The sequence below is a fragment of the Rhopilema esculentum genome, unplaced genomic scaffold (assembly GCF_057945365.1).
Source record: "Rhopilema esculentum isolate cy_ngs unplaced genomic scaffold, ASM5794536v1 HiC_scaffold_23, whole genome shotgun sequence".
Taxonomy (NCBI): Eukaryota; Metazoa; Cnidaria; class Scyphozoa; order Rhizostomeae; family Rhizostomatidae; genus Rhopilema; species Rhopilema esculentum.
In genome coordinates this window covers 1,299,871-1,309,431 of record NW_028300834.1, presented here as the reverse complement: position 1 = coordinate 1,309,431, position 9,561 = coordinate 1,299,871, and the positions used below count along the sequence as shown (strand labels likewise).

General features: G+C 33.4%; 2 protein-coding genes across 2 annotated transcripts; one reads left to right on the top strand and one right to left on the bottom strand.

The window, feature by feature from the left end:
* Positions 1-449: 449 nt before the first annotated feature.
* LOC148957527 (uncharacterized) lies at positions 450-3,311 on the bottom strand. Its single transcript, XM_089115278.1, has 2 exons — positions 2,752-3,311; positions 450-1,999 (listed from the first exon to the last, which is right to left on the bottom strand). The coding sequence occupies exons 1-2, from the start codon at positions 3,085-3,087 to the stop codon at positions 1,697-1,699; spliced, it is 639 nt and encodes a 212-aa protein (XP_088971404.1). The 5' UTR covers positions 3,088-3,311; the 3' UTR covers positions 450-1,696.
* A 2,448-nt stretch (positions 3,312-5,759) lies between these two features.
* Positions 5,760-8,708, top strand: LOC135691218 (tubulin polymerization-promoting protein family member 2). Its single transcript, XM_065209019.2, has 3 exons — positions 5,760-6,086; positions 7,349-7,490; positions 8,184-8,708. The coding sequence occupies exons 1-3, from the start codon at positions 5,929-5,931 to the stop codon at positions 8,370-8,372; spliced, it is 489 nt and encodes a 162-aa protein (XP_065065091.1). The 5' UTR covers positions 5,760-5,928; the 3' UTR covers positions 8,373-8,708.
* The last annotated feature ends 853 nt before the right edge of the window (positions 8,709-9,561 follow it).

Below are 9,561 nucleotides of genomic sequence, written 5' to 3'. Positions count from 1 at the left end.
ATTTGGATACATCTTTTATTTGCATTATAGCGTACAGAATTGAATCATTGTGTTGCATCAGATTACACTTTCTCTGATGAAACTAAAAATTTTCTTGGTTTTCAGTTAAACGAAAAAAGTTTTCTTGAGTGAGGCTATCTTAAGTTTGTGTAAATTTCAAAATGAAAATTGATGAACAGGAGTTCGTTAGAAAGACACCAAAGGTTAAGGTTGCCTAATTTAAGGGGAAATTGCTGCTTTGTTCATTGGCAAAAGACTGATTTTCCTTTTTTAACATTTTCCTTGTCCCATCACTGACTTCCACTACTTTTCACTGAAAATTCGTAGAATATTTAGATGTAAAGAATTACTTCGTAGATGCATAGTCTTATACTCATTTTCTAAATTTTTCATCATTTGTTTTGCATATGTTTATTAAAACCCCAGTCTTTAAAAACAGTTTTTACAAATAAGTCACAAAGGGGAGGGCAGGAAGCAATCAATCTTATCAATCAGGATTGAAACTTTTAAATCATAGCTTGATATAACTTCAGTGTTGTATTTAATAAAACATACGAAAATTTCAAATGATTTGTAAATGAATTTCGCCATTTTACTCGTTTTACTGGTACTGATAGGCATCAGAATCAAGAAAGATATTTGTTCATTTCAACAATGCTTTGGATATATAGCCATTCTGAATTTTACGGCAACTTGGGAGAATACGAAAAATGTATCTAATTTTTAAACTCATCTAATTATGCAAAATATTAAATACACCATATTTCTTAACGAAATACTTTGCATGCCTGTTTGTAAAGGTTTTTTTTCAATTTTCAAAGATTAAGAAGTTACGAAAGAAAAAACAACCAGATATTTTAACATTTTAAACTCAAAAGTCTCAAATATTGAATAAAAATCGTTTTTGAGCTGTTTACTTGACTTTGAATTGCTGCTGTGAAATTGATTGCCGTATAGAAATGTTTTAATACAAATGATAAGCCTAAGGCCATTTAAAACAGCTAGCCATTTTTGCTTAATAAACCCATGAAACTATTCAATCAGATATAATATTGATTGGCATTATATGACGTACAAAATATAGAAACTATTTATTTAAACAAGCTAGAGCATTAGAATATCCATTGCAATATTACTAAAATACTTTAAAAGCCAGCAATGTTACAGTATGAAAATAGAGGATGCTAAACTAATACAATTCAGGGGTCGCGGAAGTGGAGGCTCACCCCCCAGCATCCTCTAAATTTAAAACTACACAATGAATAATCTCTCTCAAAGCTTTTAGCAAGTTAATCCACAAGTATTCTAGACCACCTCACCCCCCACCCCAATCTGTAATGTGCTCCGCGGTCCCCAGTGGCCATGTTATCTTAAAATATTACTGCTACTTCTAATATTTCGCACTTTATCCTCTAAAATTATCCATAATTGTTTTCTTAATTCCCTCATACAGATTTCAGTAGCCAGTGGTTAGAAAACGTAAGATGAGCGACAAAATATGGGAAAGGGGTGAGTGGAGAGCAAACCTTTCAAGCTTTGTGCAAAAGCTGCAATGGTTTGGCACCTATTTTAATGTTTAATTGATACTTAGGCCTTACTGACCCTCAGCCTACAGTTTTAGATAACTTCGAGGCCAAACAGTAATGGCAGATATAAACATACTGTATCTGATGTATACTGATTATTCATTGATATTCTAAGTAGTTTCTATTCTAAACTTTGGACTTCCGTGCTTTCTCGAACATGGCGACCTGCAGTAGTCATGGTCAATTCTATCGAAATGCGAATCCGCAAACAACCTGACCCCCTCATAGTACATGTCCGCAGTTAACCGGCACCGAGTTTCCCCGTTTTCAATGCGATGGAAGAAGTTCCACATATCTAAAAGAATGTCTAAAAATCTCTTGCGTCTCCAGTGATGCATGTCTTTGCAAATGAAATTCATGTCATCATAAAATGACTTGTCACATTCAGCACGACTCCAGTTGTAGTGATGTCCCTGCGAAAAAACCACAAGATATCAGATGTGTAATAACTGGACACCTAACTGAAGCATGATTCCATCCTAACATTCAGTTTGCAACTTCAAAGATGTTTTTACTGTTTTCTTTTAAGGAGATCAGATTATGATATTTTGAAGAGCATAGTGGACAGGTGTGGCCAGTGGCCGGTATACGCCGTTGCAAGGAATTGATTATCCTAGCAGAGTTAGATAAAGGTAATTGTTGCAGATATAATATCTTAACTTTATATGTTCTATTATGATACTTTTCATATGGCCAAGGATGCTGATCCCTGGCCATTGACATTCAAACTCTGAAGATTTTCTTTGGTAATGCTTTTGAAGAACAAAAATTCAAAAATTTTCTTGGCATGCGTTAGAAAAACTTCAAGATGAGCTAGAAATTTTTAACGTCTTCATATTGATCACCCCATCTCTTTGTGTTGCCGTTAACAGTGATGCCAATGCGATGAAAATTTTAAATAAGTTTGCTATCAACGTTACGCTAGAAGAGTTCTGTTTATATTTTCATTTTACCTTTAAAACTTTCGGTGTATAAGGCAGTTGAGAAGATTTAAAGGAAGTTTTATTGAGTCTAATAAGTGAATCATTAAGCATTTACGCGCTTTTTAAAGTGTTTTATAATAGGAAATAACATAAAGAGCAAGAGGTAACAAAAAAAGAGCAAAATATCCAATTTTAACTAAGCGGTGTGCCATTTTAAACAAGTTTTTTTAAAACAAACTCACACATCCGTAACATATATCATGTTTGTTACATGCTGGCTTGAATTCGTCTTTAAATGGCGCGTTCATCCCAAGAGGAACAGAACAACCATTTGTGTGTTTGTCGGCTTTGCAGTGATTTGGGTTAGGCCAGGAAAACCCAATCGACCCAAAAAGGATCGCAACAAATAAAGTCAACTCAGCTTTACAAACTCGCCGTTCCATGGCACACACATGTCCATGATTCACAGTTGGTGTGAAATGATTAGTTTCTCTGTTTAAGCAAAAAATTCCCTGAAGTTTCCATAGTTTTTTCTTAAAAAATTTGATTTGTAAAGTCACAGAGATCGCATTGGTCATTAATTATTTATAAGCGCTTTGTTTAAATCCATTTGATTAGGCCAAACAGAATAAGGTTACCTGCTGCTCTCATTTCAATTTGTAAATATTGTTGCTAACCTCTCATTACTTAGTATTAAAGCATTTCCAAAATTTTAACTCGTTGCCAGTATTTAACTCGTTAAGAGATGTATCCAAAAAGATCAATTTTGTAATAACCAGCTTTTAATCTTGAAAATCATTTTCACTTTGGGGTTTTGTTTCATTCAAGTTTTGATATCCTGATAAAAAGATGATATCAGATTAAGACAGTTGTTAAATACAAATCAAAAACAAATTTGCAGCTTTTCGGTTTACAGCTCTGGAAAAGTAATTGTTAGTTTTTTTAACGGACTTTAGTAAAATAATCAAAGTTGCAAAATGGATTTATTTACTAAGAAAAACAATATCAGAGGTGTACTGTGCAAAAAGCACAGAGCTACAGATATCAAACTTTGATTTGAGAATCAATCCACCGTTAATCGTGTCCTGTTCGTCATTCCAGAGTAATTTTACAGTATAAGCCTGATTGGAATATTTATTTCCAGTTGAATCCGAACTATTTTGAAATCTTTATCCATCTGATGGAAACTGAAAAGATGCAGCATGATCAAACAACCACTTAAAAAAGTCCTATAAGAAATTTTTCTCCTTTAACAAGTCAGGGAAAAGCAAAAGTAAATTGTTTCTTCAATGTTTCAAAGAAAATATAAAACAAAGCTTACTTAATTAAGTAATTCTCGTCCAACACTTTATATAAAATGTTGGATAATATAACCGAAATTTATATCTTTTTCACCAGTCGACGATAACGTGAGTGGAAGAATGGTGAGTTGATTGGTCCCTTGTTTTTGACCAATCAGCAATATCTTATCTCCCACGCAGTTGAGCAGTCCAACAGAAACAACAAACTCAATTCCGTCTACACTAGCCTGCGCAGGCCGGGGTTTTTATTTCACAGTTGGTGACTAAATCTTTTATTTATGAAGAATTTTTAGCATTATTTAGAGGCCTACATTATATAAAATCTTGGGCTAGCAATCCTGTCTTTTTATTAGCGCTTTTTGAAATCTGGTTTCATTAAAACTAGGCCTAGTTTGCTGGCCCTTACTCTGTCACATTACGCCCAGTTTCATTGTAACTGTAAACTGTCTCAGATAGAGGGAACTTTGTTTGAAGCTTACAACAGAAGCTAACGATTTCTTCATTAATTTTTTAGAAAGTTATAATGCATATATTTACTTGATTTTACTAAAAGTAAATATTTGCTTTAATTCATTGAATTGATTTATGTAACTAAACAACAATTATGAGAAGGGTTATTTGTCTGAGACAATAATTCAATTTTGCAAAAATTATTTCATTTGATGAAAATATTTATGCAAGGAAGGATTTCCCAACATTCAAAGGGACATTATGAAGACGTACACCTCTTGTCGACCATTACAGTATCCGCATTCGATTGCCAGTCCTACTTGAACTGCTAAAACTTTAAAGCAAGCTTCTTTTTATGTTTCCTACTGAGGATATTACACCATTAGAGTTCGTAAATTATTACGTCATAGAAATCTGCTTTTAGAATATTTGAATTTGGATCATATAATGAAAAAATATTTTGAAATTGTCCTAAATTTGAAAATATTAGCTAAATCCTTCAAACATTGGCTGTGGTTTTGTTCATAACCCTCTTTATGGCGCCCCCGGAGGCTTCTCAGGCCAATCAACCCCCTGAGATTTCTTTCCATTGTCTATGAGTTGTTTGATGACGGCCCTGCCCAGATTCTCTATTGAATTTTCATAAGGCGCTTTACCAACTTTCCGTATGTCAGAACGGTTTCTTTTTAATTTGCTGAGATCCACCTAATCTTTTACACGTAAAGAGATCAGGCTACATTTTTAAACAGTAATGCGATACGCGAGGAAGTTTTGTTGACTGTAGCTGCCATGCCAACGATGGTAGTTCCAAGGCCGCAGGACAGCTTTCATAAAACACGGACCAGAATGCTTTCCAGGTATCAATATCCTGTCATTTCTATTTCTCCTCTTTAAAAAAAACGTTTGGGCATTTTTATAATGTACATTAAATAGAGTGACAGGAGTAAATATTTGCTCTCAGTATCTAAGATTTGCTGATTTTTAAGCCAGTTTTATGTTCAACTCGTCTGGCTAAGCTGTAAGTAAAACCATGTATTTCAACACAGTTACAACTTAATATTGCAATATAGCGTTAATCAGGATAAGTTAATGCAGTGATAAAATACAACATATGAAACACTGACAACATGCTAAGGAAACTAAGATAAATATCATAAAGATTCGACAAATATAATGATGAAGTAAATTTTATTAAGACCAGATAAAAAGATAAATTATTAAGATTAATCATTAACATTTTATTTATTCCTGGTAAAATTTACTTGCATTCATAGTTATTAAAATATAAATACCAAGCTTTGTTTCCTTATTTACATAAAACCGAACCAATAATAAACATACTGGCAAAATATCTAATGTGAATAGTGAAATATGTTTGAATGTTTATCCCAAGTTGTGTCATCAGTTTCCAGTTCATATCTTTATTGAATTTAAATTACAACTTTTTATGTGATTTTTCATTGGAACGTGAAAGAAAGGAGTCAGAAAGTAGTAGCATTTGGGAGTTGCGGAGGAGCAGTGGCTGATCTGCAAAATAGACGTCGTTTACCGCCAAAACAGGTGGAATTTTGTCAACAAACATAATGTGGGGGTGGCGTCAAGCTTACTGTTATCGACTTTCCCGAATAGACTGTGCTTCTGACAGCGGTGGGTAAAATTGAAGGCAAAATGGAGACACTTTTCAAATCTTACTGCTCCTTTGGTGCCAAAGATGCAGCACCACTGATGGACAATGCAAAATTTGCAAAATTCGCCCGAGACACGAAGATATTGGACAAAAAACTCACTGCAACTGATGTTGACATCATCTTCAGCAAAGTAAAGGCGTGAGTCAATCTTGTTATGCTTTTTCATCATGATTCTCGCCAAAATTTAGCATTCCAAACAAAGCAATGCTTTTAAATATGTGAGGATATGTCATCGTTTTTCTGCTACGATGTTACAGATTGGTTGACAGTTCTCGAGAAAACCCAGCTTCAGCTAATTTTCCATTTTATTTTCCGTTTTGATAACACTACACGATTAAGGGCCATAAAATAACTTTTCTGATTGAAGGGATGGTTAGGGGCAATGACGAAATGAACAAAAAAGTGACTATCCTTAAACATTGTTTGAATAAAAACGGCCAACTCTACAAATAGAAATATATCTATTAGGGTGGTATTAAAAGACCGTTGAGCATTACTACTGTAAGTAGAACAAATAAAACATAAGAGGAAAGGAAAGTATTAAACCCAAGCCACACCTTTCATTCGTTTATTTTCCAAAGAAGCCTTTAAACTTGAGAAGAAACGATAGGAACTTCTACGTCTGTCAATCCGTAGCTTATATACCATTATCTTTATGTTATTTTCTCTTGCTGTTTTATCATTTAAAAACTAAGAAATAGGTTCACATTAAACAAAAGGGAAATTGTAGGGAAACAAATTTTGTCTAAAGAAACTTTGAAGGCTCTTTTTAATGACAGCATTACACTGAAGTTGCACTCTTGTGCCTTACAAAATGATATAATAGGGGAATCTCTCTAAAGTAAACATATTTTTGTGTGTTAATGACATTTAATGACAAATAATGGCAGCAACTATTAAAACTAAGGTGAAGGGCTTAGGATTCTTCTCTCTAGAACAGAGAGCAAAGCTTTCCCACAGAGAAAAGTGTATGTTATTTTCTTTTTAATACTGATTCTCTTATATTCCCGCTGTGGGTTTATTGATTAAACCACCTAATTAAATGTAGGATTATTCAAGAGGCAGGATTATAATAGAGGCGGAATTGTTTTTTCAATCTCCAGAAAATGGGCTTGAATCTTAAACTTGAGAATCAACAAAGGAAGTAGTCTACTTTTCAGGATTTCAATTTCTAAATTATCCTAGCAATTAAAAAACCAAAATATCAACTGAACATAAAACTGAAAAATGTATCAAATTTAGACAAAATAGAAAATTGTTCCTGTCAAGAAGTTGGGGAATGAACCCACTAATCATTGTTTAACTCCTTATAATCTTTCAAAAAAACTATGATCAATTTATTTGGGCAAAGGAACTACTGACAAAAAAGGGGTATTATCGTTTTTTGTAATTTTTATTAGGAAGACTGAAAGAAAAATAACATATAAGCAGTTCCAAGATGCCCTGAAGCTCCTTGCAGAAAAAAAGTATGGTGAACCAAATGTTGAGAAGTTGGAAGAGGTTATTCTAAAGACTAGCGGGCCTAAAGCAAGTGGAGTCACTGTAAGCCATTACTTTTTTGTTATCATTAATACCCTGTAATTGTTTTATCAACACCAAAATGGTTATTGATTTTGAAAAATGTTTCTTAATTATTTCATGATTTTTAAGCCTTAAATCACTTTTTCTTTGTTTGGAAAAGGCAGGAATTTCATTAATAGCATTTTATTGGGCTGGTGGTGCATCTATTCAGGCACCATGAAGCGTTGAAAAAAGTGGGGGGTCTAAAAAAAGTGGGGGGGGGCCTAAAACCGTATAAAAAGAGGCTTTTCTTGTAATTTGATACTTAAAATTTGGCATTTTTAGGCTAAAGCCCCGCCAGCCCTCCTTGCTCTGTGGTGCCTGCTATTGTTACCTGAGAGTTTGACTAGTGTCTAAGCAGTGGAAGCAAGATACTATGGTTGTCGAGGGGCAAATCACTCTAAGAAAATCTTGTACACCTTTTGTGAAAATCCTTTTGTTTTACCTGAAAATCCCCATCCTTGCTGAAAATCCCCAAAATCCTTTTGTTTAAGGCAAAATCTCATACATTATTTGCAAGAGTGAATCGCCCCTCGATGGCTGTAAGAACTGTTGCTGTTAGGGGGCTCCTGCCCCTCCAATAATGTAAAAACCTTGTGTTTCTTAAATTTTACTTTTGTTCAATCCTTTTATCTTTTGTGTATAATCAACTCAATTTTCCTTTCCAAATAAAAGAAAGCTGTAAAAGCTGGAGGTGTGGATAGACTTACAGATACTTCAAAGTACACTGGCAGTCACAAAGAAAGATTTGACGAATCTGGTAAAGGAAAAGGGCTGGAAGGTCGCAAAGATTTTGATGAAAAAGCTGCATCTGGTTATGTTGGCGGGTACAAGGGCAAAGACACATATGACGGAAAGCATTAGCAGTTTAGATTATTGTTTTGCTAGCTTTTTGCATCCAGATTTCATTTTTCTTTAAACTTTGTTTTTTCTTTCTGTCCTTCATGTGACTTGATTGAGGTAATTTTAAATTCATAGATTGCTAATGCAACAAAACCAAGATACAAAAAGTTGATATATTGTTTATTATATCTTTTTATCTGTTTTATCTTTCTTACTATTTACTTTTTTTACCCAGTAGTAATTCTATAATGATTGACTTCTTTTTATTTCATGTTACATTAAGCACATTGTAATTTTGATCTGTAAGTTGTATTTTTGAAAAGTTTATTTGCCAATGTTATCATGCAATTTTGTAAATTTGTTGTTTGATTAGATTTTGTCTTTTGTTTGCAAAGATACCATGAAGTTAAAAAGATCAAATAACTTGTATCTCACTTCTATATTTGATGTAAACTAAATGTAGAAGACCATCCAGACAGAAGTGTCAAACAAAACAAAAGTCAGCCTGATTGACTAGAAAATACTATAGAACACATTTTTGCGTTTATTTTTTTCAAAATCAGCTTGCTTAAGAAATTGCAATTGATACGTATCAATGCTCATATTTTGCCTGTGAATGGGTCAGTGGACCTTTCCGATATAAGTTTAAGAATCATAAGAAGTGTAGCCTTTGTATACTATAAAACCAAGAGAAGTACAAACTAACTCAACCCCAGAAACGCAAGGCTCTAGGCTTAGTATTGCATTTTGGGCATACTTTTTTGCTTGCATTGAAAGAAGGGAAAAGCAGTCTGAGTTGCATAAATAGCTCATATGTGTTTGTATTTAGAATTTTATATCTTTTTTAAACCATCATTAAAATCTGCAAAAAGTAAATTTAAAAATCTCTTTTATTAGCAAAAATTATTTTGTTAAAAAAACCTTTTTTAACCATTTCTTGTAAGAAGTTAGCAGCCTTAATTGTAGAATTGGCTCATATTCTGTTTACTGTTAGAGTAGTGGAACTTTTTAAACCATTGTTAAAAAACCCTAAAAAAAGAAGGCTGTAGACTCTGAAAAATTGTATTTTTAGGCAAAAATATTATCCGTTTAAAAAATCATTTCTAGGATGAAATTAGCCACCAGAGCTTTATAAATGGCTTATATTCTGTGTATTTCTTAGAGTAGTTGTTTTTTAAACCACTGTAAATATCTCCAAAAAAGTAGGGCT